General features: G+C 41.5%; 1 protein-coding gene across 9 annotated transcripts in view; it reads right to left on the minus strand.

The window, feature by feature from the left end:
• Positions 1–23033, minus strand: part of DOCK3 (dedicator of cytokinesis 3) — a 445236-nt gene that overhangs the window by 72535 nt on the left and 349668 nt on the right. For all 9 annotated transcript variants that reach the window (XM_067044062.1, XM_067044064.1, XM_067044059.1 and 6 more), the window contains exons 15-22: positions 15197–15321; positions 13507–13669; positions 12882–12988; positions 12130–12301; positions 11664–11761; positions 9050–9133; positions 7906–8006; positions 2887–2968 (exon numbers count right to left, since the gene is read on the minus strand). In XM_067044062.1, the coding sequence (XP_066900163.1) occupies positions 2887–2968; positions 7906–8006; positions 9050–9133; positions 11664–11761; positions 12130–12301; positions 12882–12988; positions 13507–13669; positions 15197–15321 (932 nt within the window). The remainder of the gene's footprint in view (positions 1–2886; positions 2969–7905; positions 8007–9049; positions 9134–11663; positions 11762–12129; positions 12302–12881; positions 12989–13506; positions 13670–15196; positions 15322–23033) is intronic.

Genomic DNA, 23033 nt, shown 5'->3' on the forward strand with positions numbered 1-23033 from the left:
TGTGAAAACCTGGATGAGGGTAAGGAAAACAAGCTCACTCCCAGTCATCCAGCATTACCTGACTTGCCCTTTCCCTACTCCTCTTGATTTTTACCATCAGCACCAGCTGATGGCCAGGACTAGGTGAAGCTGGCCACCTGTGACAGATGCAACTGGGTAAAGAGAGGAGAGAAGAACAGTGGGATAAAAGGTGAGGGTGGATCCTATGGAAGTTGTTTGAAGTTTACAGGTGTTCCCAACTCTGTGTGGAGACAATGGAACACTTAACTATGGCTGAAGCAGCCGCTCTGTCTTTTTCTACTTAAGTTAATAAACCTGAAAGGAAAAGAGATCCTAAAAGTTATTACAACCTTTCTGTCACTAAGGAGATCATTGTGCTTTCTCTTTCCTGGCTCGCTGGTAAGAACCTGATGCAACTCAGCAGTGAAAAGTATGCTGCCTTTTTGGAACGCCCTGCCAAAAGCCATCCTCAGACCCACCAAGGATACCCCCTCGTAAGTCATTCACACAGGAATAATGTAACCAAGTAAGAAAATAAAAGACTCTTTATTTTCTCATCTTCTTTAGTGGCATAACTTTGGAAGGTCATGACTCTGAAAGGGAAAGGAAGAGATGATGTATAAGTAGCAAGATGTACTGAATCAAGAGCAATAAAGAAGAAGAGGTTTCCTGGTCCACAGATTATGATACCGGAATAAGAAATGCCAGGTCAGAAGCATATGCATTCTGTGAATAAGGATGAAATTAGGATCAGATAGAGACTTACACATTTGGTCAAGAGGACTTGTAAACTGAAATTTGATGAAGAAGTGGAAATGGCCTAATAAAACCATTGGGCTAGATGCATTAGTATCAGATGCCACTCAAATACATTTGAAATGGTAAGAACAAGTATGAAAGTACCCCCAGAAAAGTGCTCCCCCACAATGGAACTCTTCCTTTTCCCCACCCAAACCTGATATTCTCCAGGAATTTTGTACCTCCATAGGTGACCCTGCCATCTACCCAGCTCATCTAGCCAGACCCCTGGAACCAGCCTCAGGTCTTCCTTTCTGCCACCTCTCACATCCAACCTAACATTTGAAAGCTTCTGCTTTGGTCACATCAGCCACTTTATGGTTGCTTGAAAACTCTAGCTCTTTCTCATCCAGGCTTTTAAACATGCTGTTTCCTCAGTCTGAAATGTGTGTCCCCCAGTTCTTAACACTGATTTCAGCTCAGGTCACCTCATCAGAGAAGCTTTCCCTAAACTCTTGATCTGAAGTAAACCCTCCTCTCCAGTCATTCCACCCCAAGATCCTGTTTATTTCCCTCATAGCATCATCAATTTTCTTTTCTCACTTACTTTGTGTATTTATCTGTTTGACATGTTTATTATCTTTCTTTTCCCCACTTGAATGGAAGTGCTATGAAGGCCTAGCCTTTCTACTTGGGCTCCTGCTGAACCCCCAGTGGTTAACACAGTGTCTGACATATGGCAGGTATCAAGCAATACTGACTGAATGAATGGTTGAATGAATGACTCAGGGGAAAACTTCTGAGCATCTCCAGTAACCTTAAGCAATTAATTTATGAACTCACATAGAATCTTTTGCATTTAACTCAACTTGTATCCCCTCAAATACTATGCAGGGCACTTCACAGCCGCTGGGGTTCAGAGAAGAACAGAACCCAGTGCTTGCCTTCACATTACACTCAGAATCCTGCTCTACACTTGTGTTTGAGCCTGATTCCCCTTAGGATACAGGGGATGTGTTCTTCAAGGGGAGAGGTCAGTCTTACTCTTTGCATCTTAGCACCCATGACATGCTGATTGCTCAGCTGACATGTATTGCGTGAAGAAAGACAGAAGTGAGACTTGTGGCCTTAGATTTTTACAGATTGTGCAGAGAAGAGGCAGGGAAAATATGGATTTATGATTTGATTTTGCCTCTAATCTGATGATGTTTGGGGGAACATCTGTTTTACCTGTTACCACGTGGACAAGAATAACAAAATCATAGGCCCAGAAATACTTAGAGCAGATGATGGGATATTAAAAGAGGACAGAGAGAAAGCAGAACTACTTTGCTGCCATTCTTCTTTTATTACTAACTAGAAAGGATGGGAAAGGCATGGTTAAAAAGCAACTAAAAAAAGAGAGTAACTCAAGAACAAGAAAAGACAGGGACAAAAAAGCAAGCAAGCAAGTGTGAACTTGCTTTAAATGAGTTCTCAGAGGATACGACAGTTTTCTTCAAATAGCTACACGGAGAACTGTTGAGCAAAAGAGGGATCAACATTCTCATAGGCTGTTCTCTACAGTAGAAGCAGTAGCCATGAAAAGAAGTTACCGGAAAGTATAGTTAACTAACAATGAGGACAGTTCCCTGTAAAGTGGAGCTGTCCAGCAATGCAAAGGGCTGCCTGGTCACGGTTTTTAGATTATCTTCTCAACATATCTGCATACAGTGCATTCACTCAGCTCTTTTTACTTAAAACAGTTATAAAAAACAATGTTTAGTAACTACTGAAGAAGGGAAAAGTATTGGAAGATCTTATTTCTAATCAATGTTGCCACCAACACTGGCTTAGAAGGAGATATGATATTTTAGTCAGTGGAAGCAAAGACTGACATTGTTGGTAAAAACCCAGGCAGGGGGGATGGCTCAGAGCCACATGCACATCATCCCTCCCTCCTGTTTTAAGATAAAATTATGAGGAATAAAGACCTTTTAGGGCAAAATCAAAGTGAGGAAAGGGCAGTTATATGGATCAAGGCAGTCATTCCTGAAAGCAGAGCAGTGTAGTGGCTGTCTACACTTGTCCTGCACACTACTCCATTGAGGCTACTGGCAAAGTTCTGCAGGGGTGGGCCCTTTTTGTACAGCAAGCTCAGTACATTACCCTCATGGCTTCCTGAATGTGGTCCTGCCGAATCAGTTCTGCTGAGCAGTCCATGTACCACTTCAAACAGCGGATTAGCTCCCTAGGAAAAAGAACAGTTTCAGAAACCCCACTTTAATCCAAAAGCAATGCAGCCTAAAATATTTGTAGTCCTGAATTAGCCATATAGGAAATAATATACTGCTAGTGAGTTAGAATGGAATGATGGATCCAATACAGCTGTGGAATCTTTAGATCATCCAAGACCAGACAACACTCTGTGTCCAAAAAGAGTTGCCACGTTTCAATCAGCACTTATAATCGTTCTTTCCCACTTTCCCTGATACACATTTTTTCTGATTACAAGAAAGTTTTCCCAAAGTCTGGGACTGGATGTGTGTTTTGTTTTGTTTTGTTTAAAACTGCTAAGTCTCCGGAATATACAACAGACTCTGAATAAAGGTATGTAGTCCGATGTGCCCCTCCTTGCCATCCCAGTGATCTTATTTCCTTAGGACCAAGTCATCTGAGTGGAATGGGATTACAGGGTCAGAAGGCCTTCACGTTTACATGGCAAAAGAGTACACAGGGCAAGAGTGCAGGCCCTCATCAGATAACAGTTCGCATCTTAGGCCTATCAGTTTCTAGCTTTGCATCCTTGGGCAAGTTATTTGGGTCCTCTGTCCTCATTCTTTTCATTTAAAATATAGAGGAAACAACAGTACATCACAAACTGTGAATTCTAATGAGATGACACATGTAAGAATATATAGCACAGTGCCTGCTCTCCAAAGTGACATCAAAGTGTCAGAGTTCCAGTGATTCCACAGCCTCAGAACCCTTCAGTTTTGTTATGTAAACTTATGCTGGGACTACCCTGGTGGCACAGTGGATAAGACTCTGCGCTCCCAATGCAGGGCCTGGGTTCGATCCCTGGTCAGGGAACTAGATCCCATGTGTATGCCACAACTAAAGAGTCTACGTGCCGCAACTAAGGAGCCCACCTGCTGCAACTAAGACCTGGTGCAACCAAATAAATAAATAAATAAATATTTTTTAAAAACTCATGCTCATTCCACAGAATAATATGGTGACTTTAAAAATTGCTTTAATGGTTTTAGATAAGCTGGGTTTCCCATGTTTATTATTCATATTATCTCTTTTATTGACTATCTTTTTCTTTTCTTTGATATTTATTTGTCAGTACTATATTTAGCTATTCACATGTTTCTCACTGAAAAAGCAAGACATATTTTTAGCAGCTCTGCCATCATTTCTTAGAAGGAAAAGTATGACAACTATGTAATAAACTCTAGTTTAAAACATTGGAGGAAAGTTAACATCTAACATCATACTCAATGGTAAAAGACTGAAATGTGTTCCTCTAAGATCAGAAACAAGGGAAAGACGCCTGCTTTTGCCACTTCTATTCAACATATTAGTAGTGAAAGAGCAATTGGGCAAGAAAAAGCAATAAAAGGCATCCAAATTGGAAAGGAAGAAGTAAAATTATCTTTGTTTGTAGCTAACATGATCTTGTATGTAGAAAAATCTAAAGAATCCACAAAAAACCCTGTTAGAACTAATAAATGAATTCAACAACACTGCAACAAAATCAACATATATAAATCATTTGCTTTTCTATATACTAACAATGAACAATCAAAGAAGAAAATTAAGAAAACAATCCATTTACAGTAGCATGAAAAAAGAATAAAATACTTAGGAATAAAGTTAACCAAGGGGGTGAAAGACTTATACTTTGAAAACAAAATGTTGCTGAAAAAAAAAAGAAAGAAATTAAAGAAGTTAATAATAAACAGAAAGACATCCACGTTCATGGATTGGGAGACTTAATTTGGTTAAGATGTCAACATTATCCAAAGTGATCTACAAATATAATGCAATCTCTATCAAAATCCCAATGAAGTTTTTTGCAGAAATAGAAAAATCCATCCTAAAGTTCACATGGAATCTCTAGGGACCCCAAATAGCCAAAACAATCTTGAAAAAGAACAAAGTTAGAGGACGCACACTTCCTGATTTCAAACGTCCTACAAAGCTACAAAGAGTAACTTTAACTTTGATTATAAAGACTAGTCAAAACAGGGTGGTACTGGCATAAAGACAGATACATACATCAATAAAATAAAACAGCCCAGAAATAAACCCTCATGTATACAGTCAAATGATTTTCATCATTAAATGGGAAAAGGATATTCTTTTTCTATTAATTGTATTGGGAACACTAAATATCCACACACAAAAGAATAAAATTGGGGCTTTCCCTGGTGGCGCAGTGGTTGAGAGTCAGCCTGCTGATGCAGGGGACATGGGTTCGTGCCCCGGTCTGGGAAAGATCCCACATGCTGTGGAGCGGCTAGGCCCGTGAGCCGTGGCCACTGAGCCTGCGCGTCCGGAGCCTGTGCTCTGCAACGGGAGAGGCCACAACAGTGAGAGGCCCACGTACCGCAAAAAAAAAAAAAAAAAAAAAAGAATAAAATTGGACTCTTACGTTGCACAATAAAGAAAAATTAATTCAAAATTAATCAAATACTTAAATGTAAGAGCTAAAACTATAAAACTCTTATACAAAAACATAGGAGAAAAGTTTCATGACATTGGATTAAGCAATCATTTCTTGGATAAGACATCAAAACATAGGCAATGAAAGAAAAATTAGATAAATTAAACTATATCAAAATTGAAGACTTCTGTGCATCAAAAGACACAATCAACAGATTAAAAAGGCAATGGGAGAAAATATTTGCAAATCATATTCCTGAAAATGGGTTAACGGTCAGATTGGCCATCATCAAAAACTATAGAAACAATAAATGCTGGAGAAGGTGTGGAGAAAAAGGAACCCTCTTGCACTGCTGGTGGGAATGTAAATTGATACAGCCACTATGGAGAACAGTATGGAGGTTCCTTAAAAAAACTAAAAATAGAACTACCATACGACCCAGCAATCTCACTACTGGGCATATACCCTGAGAAAACCATAATTCAAAAAGAGTCATGTACCAAAATGTTCATTGCAGCTCTATTTACGATAGCCAGGACATGGAAGCAACCTAAGTGTCCATCAACAGATGAATGGATAAAGAAGATGTGGCACATATATACAATGGAATATTACTCAGCCATAAAAAGAAATGAAACTGAGTTATTTGTAATGAGGTGGATAGACCTGGAGTCTGTCATACAGAGTGAAGTAATTCAGAAGGAGAAAAACAAATACCGTATGCTAACACATATATATGGACTCTAAGAAAAAAAAATGTCATGAAGAGATTAGTGGTAAGACGGGAATTAAACACAGTCTTACTAGAGCATGGACTTGAGGATATGGGGAGGGGGAAGGGTAAGCTGTGACGAAGTAAGAGAGTGGCATGGACATATATACACTACCAAATGTAAATTAGATAGCTAGTGGGAAGCTGCCTCATAGCACAGGGAGATCACCTCTGTGCTTTGTGACCACCTAGAGGGGTGGGATAGGGAGGGTGGGAGAGAGGGTGACTCAAGAGGGAAGAGATATGGGAACATATGTATATGTATAACTGATTCACTTTGTTGTAAAGGAGAAACTAACACACTATTGTAAAACAGTTATACTCCAATAAAGATGTTAAAAAAAAAATAGAAAATGGGTTAATATCCAGAATTACAGCTCAGCAACAAACAACCAAACAACCTGATTCAAAAATAGGCAAAGGACTTATAGATTTTTCTCCAAAGAAGATATATAAATGGTCAATAAGCACATGAAGAGATGCTCAACATCACTAATCACTAGAGAAATGCAAATCAAAACCACAAGATACCATCTCATACTCATTAGAAAGGCTACTATTAAAAAAAAATACGAAAAACCAGAAAGTAACAAGTATTGGCGAGAATGTGGAGATATTGGAACACTTGTGCATTATTGGTGGGAATGTAAAATGGTGCAGCTGCTGTGGAAAATAGTATGGTGGCTCCTCAAAAAATTAAAAATAGGATTATCATATGATCTACCCATTCCATTTCTGGGTATATACCTAAAGAATTGAAAGCAGGGTCCCTAAGAGATATTTGTATGCCCACGTTCATAGTAGCATTATTCACAATAGCTGAAAGGTGGATAAATATAGCCAAGTATTCATCAACAGATGAATGGATAAACAAAATGTGGTATATACATACAGTGGAACATTATTTAGAATAAAAGGAAGGAAATTCTGACACATGCTATGACATAGATGAACACTGAGGACGTTACGGTAAATGAAATTAGCCAGTCACAAGGAGACAAATACTGTATGATTCAATATATATGAGGTCCTAGATTAGCAAATCCATAGACAAAAAGTAAAATGGTGATTACGCGAGGGCTGGGTGGTGGTGGGGGGAATGGGAAGTTATTGGTTAATGGGTACAGAGCTTCAGTTTTGCAAGATGAAAACAGTTCTGGAGATGAATTGTGGTGATGGTTGTACAAAAATGTAGATATACTTAATGCCACTGAGCTGTACACTTAAAAATGGTTAAGGGACTTCCCTGGTGGCCCAGTGGTTAAGAATCCACCTGCCGATGCAGGGGACACGGGTTCGATCCCTGGTCTGGGAAGATCCCACATGCCGCAGAGCAACTAAGCCCAAGTGCCACAACTACTGAGCCTATGTGCCTAGAGCCTGTGCTTCGCAACAAGAGAAGCCACTGCAATGAGAAGCCCGCACACCACCACGGAGAATAGCCTCCACTCGCCACAACTACAGAAAGCCCACGTGCAGCAATGAAGACCCAATGCAACCAAAAATAAATAAATAAATAAAGTTGATTCTTTAAAAAAAAAAAGAGGTTACCCTTATTAAAAAAAAATTGGTTAACATGATACGTTTTATGCTATGTGTATTTTACCAGGTTTAAAAAATAAGTAAATGAAGTTTTTTAAAAAAAGGTCTGCTGAACAAATGTTGGTTGCCACTGAGCTTTTTAAAAGCCCGTCTTTCTAGACAAACACAAGTCCTAATGATGGTGCCAAATGCAACTTACTTGTACGCCAGGGCTCCAGCAAAGTGCTTCTGGATGTATGTGTCCATTACAGGTCGGAAGTGGAAATATTTGATGTCTCGGAGCAGGTTGATGATGAATACCTGGGAGAGATGGAGGGTAGCAGAATTCATTGGAGGCCTCAAACCGATCCCCAGCAGGAAACAACTCTTGATTCTTCAAGGAATGGCAAACTGCTAGTGTTTTCTCCAGTGTTCCCAGTGAATGTAGGCTTTCCATTCTGTGTCTGTATTTCTGTCATGTTTGTTCTATTCCTAACATCCCTGGCCTCCCATTCCAAACTTGGGACTCATTTGTCAATGCCAGTGTTACTCTGACCTTCTCTCTTCATGAATGCTAGGTGGTTCAATATGGACCTAGGGAATGCAAAACAATACCTGTGTAGGTGGCATAAACACTAAGTTGTCTCAAAAACCTTGGAAAAGAGAGGGAGAAAAATATTGTCCTCTAAGCCAAACCAGCCTATGAAAGGCTGTACCCTTCGGAAATGGGGTTGGCTGGCCAGGGAAACAAGGAAGAAGAAAAGCCAGAGAAGCAAACTTTGCAAGTACCATTCTAACTCTTGCCTCTGCTCCTCATCTATCAGGTAGACTCAGAGTATCTGGTTCTCCTTGAACATACAGCCCTCCTGTAGGTCTGGATATATTCAACAAAATGCACTGAACATCCAAATCACCGTCCTTTCACACTAAGCAACCTTCTGAGACTCTGGTTCCCAAACAACTGCATAGAGGGAGAGAGTGTGATGCTCCACCAGCACAAGTTGAGTCTCTGCTTTTCCTGGTGGTTGTATCCTACTTTTGTAAGTGGAAAAGCAGGCTGTCTTGTTTTCTATATTAGTCTCTGGGCCTTTTGTTGGTGTAGGTCACTATTTCAGGGGCTAGGAAACCCTGCAACAGTGGTGAGACTGAGTATCAAAACTAAAAAGTTGAAGTCCAGATTTGATCTTGTAGGGCTCTGCCTGGTAGGGTGATTGTTGGTCTTCCTTGGGTGACACTCCTCAGTTCCTTTTCTATTGGAAACATCTACATCTTGTGCTAACTCACTCTAATAAATTGCTTTTCTTAGATTTTTTTAAAAAATGTGATGGGAATAATTAATAAAAATCAGGAAGGGTGAGACTTACCAAAGACTGAAACACCAACAGGCCATATTTCTCTGTATTATCATCCAAAATCACAAACAGCGTATCTAAGATGTCCTGTAGAAACTGCAACAGCATAAAAATCAGAGGGCTCAGGTCTTCGGACCTTGGACACATGATCAAACTTCCATACACCAATGAATTTATTTCCCAGTAAACAAAGTCAAAGATCTCCTAAGATCTCAAACCACCACTTAAAAATAACCTAGTACCCCACCTCCACCTAGCCAAGAAATAACTAGGTGGACTTGTAGGTGTTTGCTTACAGCCCAAAGGGCCCTAAGGGAGACCTAAAGAGGCTCTTCCTATTGGGTAAGTGCTAAACTTATAAGGAAAGAGCAATTACCTAAAAAATGTAGGACATCCATGTAGAACAGTAATTTTGAAATGAAGGCAATCTAAGTGATTCTTTTTTTAAAAAAAATAAATTTATTTATTTATTTATTGGCTGCATTGGGTCTTCGTTGCTTTGTGCGGGCTTTCTCTAGTTGCAGTGAGTGGGGGCTACTCCTTGTTGCGGTGCACGGGCTTCTCATTGCAGTGGCTTCTCCTGTTGTGGAGCACAGGCTCTAGGTGTGTGGGCTTCAGTAGTTGTGGCTCACGGGCTCTAGAGCTCAGGCTCAGTAGTTGTGGCTCACGGGCTTAGTTGCTCCATGGCATGTGGGATCTTCCTGGACCAGGGCTCAAACCTGTGTCCTCTGCATTGGCAGGTGGATTCTTAATCACTGCGCCACCAGAGTCCCAATCTAAGTGATTCTGATGCCAAATCCATTTTGAGAAAAAGGGCTTACTTTCCTGGGTCCCCCCAAATTTGATAGTCCCTTGTTCTCCTCTATGGCCTAACTCTATAGAGGACATTTGGATGAGGCTGTGGCAAGCTAGGCCTTAACTATAGAAACTATTCTTTGGTCTAGAAATTAGTATCCCAGGAGAAGGGAGAATGCAGCTGATGAGGGCTGTCAAAGAGGGTAAAATATCTGGAGTCACCATTTTTTTTTGAGCATGTGCCTTTTTCTTTCTAAGATGCAAAAACCAAGAGAGAGAATAATAAATACTCACAGATGCTCCCAGTCTTTAAAAATCAAATCTAATATTCTGCTGGTCAAAATGCAATTTAATGATATAATGCTTACAACTTATTTCAAAACAATATAAGGTAGAAGGCATGGATGAGGAGTTTATGGGCAGGACTGACCAGGGGTAACTGATAGGATAGGTACATGTAGGGTTATTTATTCTATTCTGTCAACTTTTTTTGGTATGTTTGAAATCTTACAATAAAAAGTAAAAATTAATTACAATGCTAGCATAATCTCTTTAATTCTCTCTGGCTGGCTTGAGACAAATACTGATGCTAAAACGAGAAATGCTGGTAGGATGTTCTTTTGTCGGGAATGTAACAACTCAGCCTTAAAAAGATCACAGACTTTTCTTAATACCTGGTCTGTTTTACTGGTTAAATTTTTCATATGTTTAGAAGGAAAATAATGCCCTGAGTATAAGGGCATTTATCTTAAGTTTCAAAAACTAGTATTAGCTTGTTTGTATAAAGAGTTATTTTAAAAATTTATGACACTCTGATCAATTGATTAACACAAAATTCATACAAGACTTCATAAAAGTACAAAGCCATACACAGACTTTAAAATTATTCCTCGTTTGGAGACAACATGTTGTGTATTATTGAGTAATGGAGCTGTAAAATGAAAGTACAGACAGTGCAATGCTAATAGATTTGACACTTGCAATGATAGAGCCAAGAATGCTCACTGATAGACAAGTTGCCTTCTTGAGATTTAATCTCTATCTTACATTCCACTGCCCTTGCTGTTCACCAAAAGCACTTCCATTTTCCTCAGTTGAGTTCAGTCCATTGTGCAGAATCCACCTACTGGGCTTTCACCATCAGGAAGTGCCTGGGAGTTTTCTTGAGCTAAAGTCAGGTGGGCAAACACCTGGCTTGTACACACTGCAGAGAAGCCCTATGGAAAACAACTGGGGTCTGGTAGTGTTGCTGTCAGCCTGCTCAGGCCATTAGATAGGAAATGTCACAAAAGTACTTGAAAAAGCAATTGAGGAAGGGAGTAAGGAAGGGTCCCCTTATTATGGACTCTAGTGAGAGACTGGGCAAAATCAACAGTTACAGTTAATGGAGAGTATTCAGAGTTCCTGTAGATAATCAAGAGAGTAGAGCCAAGAAGACATCAGGCTGGATTTGTGGTAAAGGTTTACAAAGTAAGGGAAGAGAGAGGAGGGGAGAGGAGACCTAAAGGCGTATGGGCAGCAGCACACACTGGGATTGTTTCTGAGAGGGTGTTTCTATCACTGCCTTTTAATTACCAGTTTGCTTTCTAGGAAGAAAAACAAGACAGAAAATAGGGCTTAAAACTTAAAGGTAGTTTCTAAAAGGTAATAAACCTGATGTGATACCTACTTTAAAAAAAGAAGTTAAGAAAGAAAAATACTTATTTCTACTCACCTAATTATATACCTCGAGAAATGGTCTTAGAGGCTTACTGGCAGAAATCAAGGGGAAGTGAGGCCTTCTGCCCAGATTCTTGCTCAGGTAGCATGTGTGAATTGTGTGAAGCCGTACCTTAACAATTTCCTCCCCACTGACATGCCGCAGCCGCCCTAGGATGTCCATGATCCGGTCTGGAAAGGCCTTCCATTTCAGCAGAGCAAGGAGGTCCACTAGGAAGCAAGCCCAAAAGATGGTGAACCCTGGCTATGTCATGGACAAGCAAAGCCCAGACTGTCTCGCCAAGGACAGGTGAGACCTAGAAGGACAGAAATAGCTACGAGCAGTATAACAGCCTCTGGAGTGCTGAGATAAAGGCTAAAGACACATCTGTAAAGTCTGAATGTCACTTAGGAGCTGCTAAAACCATGGAAAATCTCACAGGCTGCTATTGCCAAATGATTCCTTCAATTTCATATGAAAAGAATTCCCTCATTGTGGCATGAAAAAGCAATAATTTGTCTCTTTTAACATGTATCAGCAACATGGACCCGCAAGTGAGAACAGTGGAGGGCACCACGCTGCAGGCACCATCACCTACCATTCTGGGTGAGTTTGGTGGAGGAGAGCTGTGTGGAAATGAAGAAAGACTCTTTTGTGCTGCGTTGGAAGATGAGGCTGGAGGGGATGTTAGGGCAGCCGTTATAGTCCTCTTTGCAGCAGGGCAGGCCCAGGTACAGAGCATGGTTGTTAAACGTGCTATTCTCATCACACTATAGGCAAAAGTAGAGAATACAGAATGTTTCTTGAACCAAGCCACCTGTAAAAAATCAGGTCTCAGGGAACTTCTGAGTTGATGTTTACTCTCATATTCCTGAGGCTGGACCTTGGACCTTAGGTCCTCTTAGAAGAGTGCTTTCTAAGCACTTTAAAAGTGCTTTCCATTTCTTTCCCCAGAACGGCTCACATGCCTTTTAAAGAGAATATGGTGGGGCTCGCGGCCTCTACCTGGTATGCAGGCAACCTTGAGTGCCAGCTATGCTGTGACAGCTGACAGAACCCCAATCTCAAATAGCAGGTCTCCGAATGAACAAGCCAAGGCCATAACAGCATAGAGGGGTTGGTAATAGATTTCCATAACTAGTGGAGTGGGAAGTGGAAAACAAGGGCCCTGCTGGCATCACTTATGGGAGGAAGCTCACCTCACTTAGAAGACAAAAGACTGCCCACAGCTGTCCTGCTGTCTCAACCAGCGCATTACCCTGGATCCTCTGGCCCGCTCAGTGAAAACCACCTAACTGAGAACCATGTGTGAGTGGTCTCAGCAGGGTGAGAGACAGCCAAGCTCTGTACCTTGTACACATAGAGCTCGTGGATATCATCTGAGAGGGTGGTGCCGTCGTCCCGCATCAGGGGTGAGAATGCAAAGCCAAAGAGTTTCTTTTCCCCTTTGTCCTTTGCTGCAATCAGAGCCAAGCATTAGTTGTTTTGCCACACACTTTGCTTTTAAACAGCAATTCCCTTTTGGCTTATCACGCATGCTCTTTACTTCTCTGTCCCTTACTTTGTTCATTAATTAGGTAGCAATCTGACTGGCAAGAATGATGAGAAATGTACTAGACTGAGTTTCCATTCATATCCCAAGGTACATAGGCAACCTAGACTCAAATAGAAACTAAATTGCTAGTCTTGATAAACCAGGGGCTCTTTAAGAAGGAGTTTAATACATACAAAGGAAACCCCCAAAGAGGAATGACACTGGCAATTATCCAGCATCCAGATCAGACACTACAACAGGCCAATACCAGATCCCATGTTTCTGAATCACTGTCCAAAGGACAGCCTCTGATGATATCCCATCTCTGAGTACACAACTCCTAACTTTCTTCCCAATAGTAAGAACTCTCTTACTTCTGTTCCAGAGAGGAAAGAGTTATATTCATATCCTCAAAGCAATGTGGAGAGAAGTCTCACTCACTGGAACAGTGTCTGAACTCGAAGCGCAGGTGGGAGCCCCGGAACCGGTCAATGGGGATGGGCAATTTGATAATTTCTCCCCAGCGAGGACTATTACTGTGGTAAAGGACGAAGGAGTGGTAGGAACTCCTATTCGGCTCTCCTGAACCCAAGCTGATGCAGTCCTGGAAGAGAGAAGCAAAGTAAGGTGCCATCTTCCTGGAGGGATCCCTTGGATTTCCGTGTCACTAGGACATTTCATTTTCTCCTTTGTGCAGGTCTCATTTTCCAATCAGGCCAAATCTATAAGATGACTTAAATTTAGTACTTTTGGAAACAACTGTCTAGATGGTATAAGGAAAGAGCAGTCACAATGCTCTTTGTTTTCCTTGGGGCAGAGGTAACCACACTCATTGCTTAATAAACTTGAGGGAAACTGAGTGGTGCATCTGAATCACTAAGGTAGGCTCTTCATCCTCATTAAGAAAGGAAACAATGAATTCATAGGAGAAGTCAACCGTATATGGCACTTTCCAGATCGGAAAAATAATTAAATAATAAAGTTAAATTTTAAAAATTAAATAATTAATTAAATAATAATAAAGTGGAGCTTGTTTTCTAATCTTTGGCCTAATGTTGCACTGGCATTTTAGGTTGCCCATGGCTGACTGTCCTTGGATATAAACAAGGTAGACCAGATTTAACTTGACCCCAGTTCCCAAATATTGCTGTGAAAATCCAGTCCCAGGCCCCCCAGGAAGCTGCAGACAATACAATCAGGAGCAGCTCCTTGTCCACACAGGGTGGTGTGAACAGCTGACAGCTCTGCTGACCTCAGCATTATTCATACAAATAATAAACATGCCTTAGTCCTTGAGGTGGATTTTTAAAATGACACACAAATCATTGTTTCTACCACCATTTCAACATTACCCTCCATTTCTTTCTAGGTTTGGGAGATGATTCTGACTAACTTTACCTTTTTCCTTCTGTAAAATATGGACGATCACTCCTGGTCTGCCTGCCTCCTAAGGCTGTTGTCAACACACAGAAGCAAGGTTTGTAAAAGAGTGATTTGCCTTCTACCAAGTGACATGCAAATAATGCTTTTTTATTTGCCAGGGACTTGACCATGACTGACTGAGGGAAAAACTGACATAATGACAGTAGAAAACCAGCACTCCAGTTCTTCTCTTTTAATGAAGAGTGACAGAGGATCCTTGTACTGCACTGGCTGGAAATCATCTTTTAGGGCCTGAGTCTGCTGTTCCTTGCCACATAACTTGGTAACATCAAGTGGGTACCTAAATTCCACCTTTTACTAAAGGGAAAATATAACTTTCTGTATTAGCTCAAGGAACAAAAAGTGTGGGACCTAATAACAGTTACCAAAACTAGGCAGCTCGATGCTAGACAGGTGGCTGAAAAAGTGACATGTAGGACAGAACTAGAGGGAATAGGTCTAAATTAGAACAGGAAGGATTCAGGTCAGACACTAGGAAGAATTTCTAAAAAGGCTGTATGACACTGCAAGTCACTATCAGAGCATACTGTAGAATTTCCTTGAAGAAAGGCTAAGGCGGAGAAGAATGCATATGGGGTGATTTGAGTTCAGCTCTTCCTGAAGAGGATGGGTCTCTGGACAAAGTCCAAAAGAGCACTAAAATTATTACAGGATTAGCCTCCATTCCAAACTGACTGGCAAACTTTACCTTCAAGATTTCTCCATCTGCGTAAAGCACATACATGGTCACTTCAATATTCTTCTGTACACTCTTTCCCCCTCTCTCGAAGTCCCCCTTCTCCAGGGTTAGGTACAGGTCATTGCGGATATCACCTGTGGCGAAAGAAATGTCATGTCTTCATGACCACAGAAGCCACTCTGCCCCATGTGCATGGAGGACAAGGCTAGCATCTGGATCCTCCAGGGTTCAGGTGGGTACTCAGGCCATTCCAAGCTTGGTTAATAACAATGGACATTCTACCAATATCAGTGCAGCAGTACTCAGGTTGGTTAGTCATGTGCTCTCGAAGTCTGAATCTTAAAGGTGTTCACCACAGCTTGTCTAGGGTGGGAAAAGGCAGAGTGCAGATGTCTGCTCAGTCTCTCTCCCCTCCAGGAGAATAGCTGTAATCTAAGTCCCCCAGAGAGGAAAGATTTTAGAATCAACAAGAATAACACTTATTTTAATCATGTCTATGTCTTAAGTACTAATCCCTCCTCCTTTCCCTCAAAAACAAAAAAACAACAAAAAATCATTTCTCTTTTTTTTTCTTGTTGCAACCCTCAATCCTTCTGAGTCTGACTAGAGGATAAACTACTTCTTCCTTCTGGAGGCTTACCTCCAAATCCCATTCCCTGCTGGAGTGTCAGGCAGAGGTCACTGGACTGTCAGTTTTTCTTCTTTTTGCAGCAAGTGCTCTGCGATCAGGTGACTCTCCAAAAGCACAGGTGCCAAAGGACTGGGGCGACAGTCTGTTGTGCTCTTGTTGCTTCTGCGTGCTCTGACTCTAGCCCATGCAGCCCATACCTGCTGCTTGAGACTGGGCAGCAGTAGCTCAAACTGCAAGTCTGAAATGACCTAAGTCTCAAATGCCTTTTTTTAGGGGGGATGGAATTGTCTGTTCATAAAAGGAGCTTATTTAGGCTGCTCTAAGATTCTAAACCCATAAAATGACGAATTTTACTTAACACAAACTAAAGAAGGGCTTTTGACTTTCAAAAAAAATAGTAAAGGCTGTGGGAAAAAAAATCTTCTAAGGAAGAAAATGACAAAGGAAACCAGGTAAGGCCAAAGTGAAGATGTGTTAGCAGCCTGAGGAAAACAACTAAAAGTTAATGGAACAATTAATTAACTTGCAAAGCAAGCCAATTCAGAAGCCAGAAATTCTTTCTCCTTCAGTTTTTAGAAAAACTGGCACATCTAAATCTGTTCATAACTTGGAATCACAATGACATAAGTATTTGTTTCTGGTTAGCAACTGAGCTTTCTGGTTTGGTCAGATACATGATGACCGATGGCTCCTTTTCTGCACTGCCCACCTCTTTAACTGTGGAAGTGTCCGAATGTCTCTTACATGTGAAACAGTGATAGACCAGGACTGGCATATATCTTGGGCTTTGGGGGTCTTCATGACCAGACCTTCTATTCTTCAGGTTGCCTTCCTACTGTAGGAGTGCAATCATGGTTATTTGGTCACATAATACTCTCAAAACACTTTGACCCAAGTGGGGAAGAGCAGTCCCTGAGAAACAATTATTCCCTGAAAGCACAGAGAACTTTCTCTAACGTGTGAAAGCTATTTCCCCAAACAAATAGCCCTGAGGCTACTAAGAAGGGAAGAGGAAAATGTGTTCTTGAAAATCACACACAAATGCAACTGCTGGGTAGGTGGGACAGACTTCAGGGTGTCCATCCTTGCAGTCCATATAGACTTTCCTCCTGGGTTGAGTAGAACCTCTCCTTTGAATTCTGATGAGTTTGACACTTTAATCTTCCTCTTTTGGACGTCCCTGCTTGGGCCCTCCTAGCAGGTCATTAAAATAGCACTCCGGTGTGTAGGTAGGGTGGGGAAGACTAGCAGAAGAAGGAAAACTCAAATTCATCAGTTTGCTACCGTCAGGACAGAGGCTGAATAAAATCAGCCCTGAAAGTAAAATTCAAAATTAACTGGGGGGAAGGGTAAGCCGTGATGAAGTGAGAGAGTGGCATGGACATATATACACTACTAAATGTAAAATCGGTAGCTAGTGGGAAGCAGCCGCATGGCACAGGGAGATCGGCTAGGTGGTTTGTGACCACTTAGAGGGGTGGGAGGGAGGGAGACGCAAGAGGGAAGAGATATGGGAACATATGTATATGTATAACTGATTCACTTTGTTGTAAAGCAGAAACTAACACACCATTGTAAAGCAATTATACTCCAATAAAGGTGTTAAAAAAAATTAACTGGGAACTTTACTATGGGTTATTGCCATTATAATGGGATAAATCAGAGTTGGTTACACCTTAAATTTTTAACAACTGGAACAGACATCTCAGAGCTTTCTCCTGATAAAAGCCTTTTAGTTACACATTAGCTTTTCTATGGAATTTAAGTAATTATTCAATTTCTAGGATGATTTGGCATAAGTGAATAGTCTAGAGAATTTTAATATCTAAAGAATAGGTGCTTTGTTTAAAATTACCGTGGTATATAAATCAGCACTCTCTGGTAGTTATTCTCAAGATAATTCACATGACTTTTAAAAGCAGATGTTGGCTACCAGCAATAGTAGTCTAGCTTGTACAAACATAAATTTCTGTGGCTCTATACAAAAGTTAACCATATTATAATAAGTATGTCCTTAAATGGAACATTTCAAACTTTTCCTAGCAATATATGATATAAAATACTAATACTAAATTGGGTATTGTCTTGGAGATTGATAATGACAGAATTTGGTCTGTCTTGGTTTTATAGAGTGAGCTCATAGCTTCTGGGCAGCTCCTCCAGGGTATTTTAAACCAAAATGCCAATTTCAAATGGAAGGACTGAGCTAGCTATTCCTACAGTTTTCATTCTTTTAAAATTTTCTCTTTAAACAGAATGCTTTGGTGATCGTCTAGCTGAGAAAATCGATAAATACAAGCAACTGTACCTTCTGGGTTACACACTGAAGCAGCTTGATTTCATCAGATCTTTGCTCTTTATTTAGAGAACAGATCTGCCTAGACGAAGGTTGTTCTCAGTCAGAATAGGTATCAGGCTGCCTTACGGGTTGCAATTTTGCAAATTATGACCTCAGTTTTGAAAGCAGCACTTTTTAATAGTTAATGGTGCTGGGGCCTTCTTGTCAAAAGCTCTCTGGAGGATCATTTAAATTGAGCTCTCCACTAATTCTCAAGGAATTAGAAGAAACAAATGTGAAAAGCTCCAGAATGTAATGACCCAGGCCTGCCTTACAGAGAGTTTCCCAGGGTCCCTGCTCTTCAGCTATCCTTATTGTATGTTACGTGTTCACAAAGCCTACAAGTGGGATCATGCCTCTGGGTTAAGGTACTGTCTCCAGGAGGCTCATGTAAACTTTAGCACCAATGGCCAAGAAATATTACCAAGAGAGGGATGAGGACAGGCACCTTATCATAAGAATGGGAAAGAGAAGTCCTGAACAGTGGTTTCTATGGTTAGTCTGAAGACCACTGCCTGGCTGATTGTATTTGAAACACCTAGGGAGCTTGTTAAAATTAGATTTCTAATATTCACCTTTTGAGATTCTAGTGGGTCTTGGGTGGGCTTGTGTACTTGTATTTAAAAAATTATCATCAGGTAATTCTGATGCTCTCCAGGGTTTAACATCAGGGGACTATAATGTGGGGGTCTGCTGGGAAGATACTAGTGAAGTCTGGCTGAGGGTGGAGGACTGGGCACCTCTTAGGCAGCATGGAGGAATGCTGGGATGGGTATGGAAGGGGGAGGCTTTTCCATGAGGAGTGGGAGTGCGTATTGTTGAGGGAAGCCCTGACTCCATTTGTTAGGTGTCCTCTGATTCCTAAGGTTGGCAGAGCCTCTAACAGCATCAGCAATACCTTACATCTCTGAATACTTAGTGCTCAGTTGACATGCAACAGAGTTTCTTGAATGGGAAGATGAATGAATGAGGTTGTTCTTGTAAGAGGGCTTCAGAATAAATAATCTTTGTCCCTTTTACAGTTTCACACAGCAGCCAGTGACAGCTGTTGGTATAGCTGCATGTCAGAGAACTAGGCACTTAAGAGTAGGCAGAGGTCTTCCCTGGTGGTACAGTGGTTGACAGTCCACCTGCCGATGCAGGGGACGCGGGTTCATTCCCTGGTCCGGGAAGATCCCACATGCCGCGGAGTGGCTAGGCCCGTGAGCCATGGCCACTGAGCCTGCGCGTCCGGAGCCTGTGCTCCGCAATGGGAAAGGCCACAACAGTGAGAGGCCCGCGTACTGCAAAAAATAAAAAGAGTAGGCAGAAGTAGGCAAACTTTTTCTCTAAGAGGTCAGAGAGTAAGTATCTTAGGCTCTGTAGGTCACATAGGTCTCTGTCACATGTTCTTTGTTTTCACAACCCTTTTAAAATGTAAAAAAACATTCTTAGCTGGTAGGTAGTACAAAAACAGGCTGCTGGATTTGGCCTATGGGCTATAGTTTGCTGATACCTGAATTGGAGTGTTCAAGTGTCAAGAGCAGCTTCACTATGCTGCACCTACACATCAAAAATCCAGATTCCTAGAAGTCTACAATAAACAGCTGCTGGGAAGGAGCAAGGTAATGAACTTGAGGCCATCTTATTGTGTCAGGGATTGGAGTGAAACATTCTGGGGCCCTTAGAGAGTGATAGGTCTTAGAAGGAAGCAGTGATTTTCAGCTACCAGTAATCTTAGAGGGCTGGGGAGCACTGTGACAGAGCTGCATCCAGCAGAGAGAAAAGTGCATGCTTCAGTGGCCAGGTCTGATCATCCAAAGACCTGAATCCTAGCATGACTTTGGAGAAACAGCTCACAACGTGTTTGCAGATCTCTTCTGAAAGCAGTCTCCGTAGAGGTTTCAAATCTTCAAGGTCCAGCTCAGGCACCAAAGCATCTGTTAGCAAGATAATCTCTTGCCAGACACTCCAGCCTTACTTGAAGTTTTAGGGCCACATAGTTCCAGCCTGTGTAGAATTCTATGCCAGGAGAAATGGTCCAGGACAGCTTACACAGGTTTGGGCACTACATCTTTTATTAATAAATAAATAAATAAATATGACTACGTTGGGTCTTCGTTGCTGCGCGTGGGCTTTCTCTAGTTGTGGTGAGTGGGGACTACTCTTCATTGCAGTGTGTGGGCTTCTCATTGCAGTGGCTTCCCTTGTTGTGGAGCATGGGCTTCAGTAGTTGCAGCTCGTGGGCTTCAGTAGTTGTGGTTCGCAGGCTCTAGAGCACAGGCTCAGTAGCTGTGGTGCACGGGCTCAGCTGCTCCGTGGCATGTGGGATCTTCCTGGACCAGGGCTCGAACCTGTGTCCCCTGCACTGGCAGGCGATTCTAAACCACTGTGCCACCAGGGAAGTCCCTGGGCACTAAGACTTGCTTGGATTCTTTATTATATTCATGTTCCTTCTGTATAAATTTCTCATACCACATGTGTGGAGGCTCTAGGTTCAATGATAACAGTATTAAACACATTATTTAGACCTTGTCTAATTCTAGATAGGATTAGGAAGAGCTTCTGTGGATAGTGCTTTCTTTCTCTTAAGACCATGTAAAACTAGAACTTTCTCCCAGCAGACACAGCAGCCTGCTTGGGATGGTGCCAATTCTGTCTCCTGGTAGAATAGGAGTCTCCTGACAGCATTCATGGAGATGTGGAGATGTTAACTACCATTTAATATGGACACTTTCAGACACATGACCAATGCTTTATGTTGTAGTAATTCTTATTCTGAGGAAGAGACTAAAAAAAGACTCTCGGAAGGATTTCTTTAGTATCCAGGAAATACAGGTTCCTTATTTTTCTAACCATGTCTTCAGTGTCAACACTTCTGGTTTCTTTTGCTACAAAGTCAGTGATGTTCTCTGCTCTACAGTATGACAGGAATGGGCATAGTGTGACATCACTGTATACGATTATTCCTTTCTTGGATCAGGGATGTGATGATCTTCCAACCTGTTGTGGGACCAGATGTGATTATTCCTCAACCCTCCCTTAGAGATACTGCCAAAGCTTCATTTGACACTCAGACTGACCACAGTCCTATGAATCTACTTGTGGTAAATACTTTTATCACTCTGCTGAGAAGAGCTTTTCTTTAAAAAGTTGTGTCTCTTTCAAAGGTCATGAGATGTGTCCAGCAGAGCTGAAAAGAGCAGCTTTCTGCCTTTCTGATTCTTTGTAGCTTGGGATAAGCACTACTCATTTTCTTTTCAATGGGAGTAGCTGATCCATCTCATAAAAATCCTTTCCTGTATCTATTCACCTAGGGCTTTTTAAGGTTTTCTAAACATTCCAACATGTCCTTAGTTTTCTCTGATCTTAATGAACACCCTAAGTAATACACAGTCTCTAGGCTGGGCTGGTAGCTTCTCTAATGTCTTGTCAGTTATCCCAAAAGGTGAGGCTGATGAAGGATTAATAATGTAAATGACACCCCACCCCAGTATTGTAACATAACATTCCTGTGAAACAAATGAAGATGGAAACAAAGCAGGCAAAAGCAGACAGGACACACAAAAGCAGGAACTTACACCCAACTATCTTCATCTCTGCACCAGAAAGAAAGGGGCAAGAATGAGGGGACAGCACAGAGAGAAACAAGAACAATTACGACAAACAGGAAAAGAGAAAAGAAACATCACTTGCAGGTTGGTGATGAAGCATGCACTTTTTACCAGGGGTCAAAGCAAAGGACAGAGTGTATTTTTGAGCACAAGGGCAAGAGTCAGGGGGTCCCCTAGAGGGCTGCCATGCCAGCATAGCTGCCTTCTGAAAGGCAAGCTCAGGGCAACCCAGAGAGGAGCTTGTGCCAGGTCTGACTCAGGGAACGGCAAAGCATCCCTAAAGCAGAGTACTCTCTAGGGCATAGTTCTCAAAGGGGGTCTGAAATCAGCAGCTTCACCGTCACTTGAGAGCCTGTGAGGGATACAAATTCTCAAGTCCCACCCCAATCCTACTGTCTCAGAAACTCTTGGGTTAGGTTTAGCAATCTGTATTTTTCCAAGCACAGCAGGTGATTCTGATACATACTAAAGTTAGAGAACTACTGCTTTAGGAAAAACTTGGCCATCAGCTAGAACATACTAAATCAAAGGGCAGATTTCTTTTGACAAGAGAGAAGCTCATTTCACTAACATGAAACTTGGCCCGTAACGCCCACAGTAAATGATAACCTTAAAAATTCAAGGTTTATAAAACAAGTTAAAATATTTATTTCCCACAGAGGCATGACAGAGCTCTGTATTCCTACTGACTCCAGGGAACAGACTCTCCAGGAAAGCTAACAGTTAGAGAACTACACAGAAGCTGGTGGCATATCTCTGCTGGCTTAGATGTGGTCTGGAGAAGGGTACAGATCATTCTTGAGCAAGTGCTTTTAAATCATTCCTTTCAGTTTACAGTCTTTTGGCAGACAGTTTTCTTTAAAGTTTTATTTTGGCTAATTCTGACGAGTCACAGAAAACAATGTTAACTTCAACATTCACCTCATTCACCTGAAACACCTGCCCTGCTCCAATATTTCCTCTCCAGTTTTTTGAAGAAAATCTAAGAAAGGAGTAAAAGTGTGCTATAGAGTTATTAGCTTTCATACGCAACTAAAATGAGTTTGGAGGGAAGGAGGAAATACCCATAGAAATATGGTGACAAACCAACGAAAGTCTGTTAAGTGCTCAGTTTCAAAGTAAGGTTTAAATTCCCGCATCCGTTTATTCTTCTATAATCTTGGATGACATTTCCTGGGTTGATGTGCCTTCTCTGTGACCTCCCAGAGCACCAGCAATGGAAGACTTGCCTCCTGCTCACCACCATGGGTCATGAGCACAGTTGGATGGCTGTGTAGTCAGGGC

This window comes from Kogia breviceps, chromosome 10 (genome assembly GCF_026419965.1).
Source record: "Kogia breviceps isolate mKogBre1 chromosome 10, mKogBre1 haplotype 1, whole genome shotgun sequence".
Taxonomy (NCBI): Eukaryota; Metazoa; Chordata; class Mammalia; order Artiodactyla; family Physeteridae; genus Kogia; species Kogia breviceps.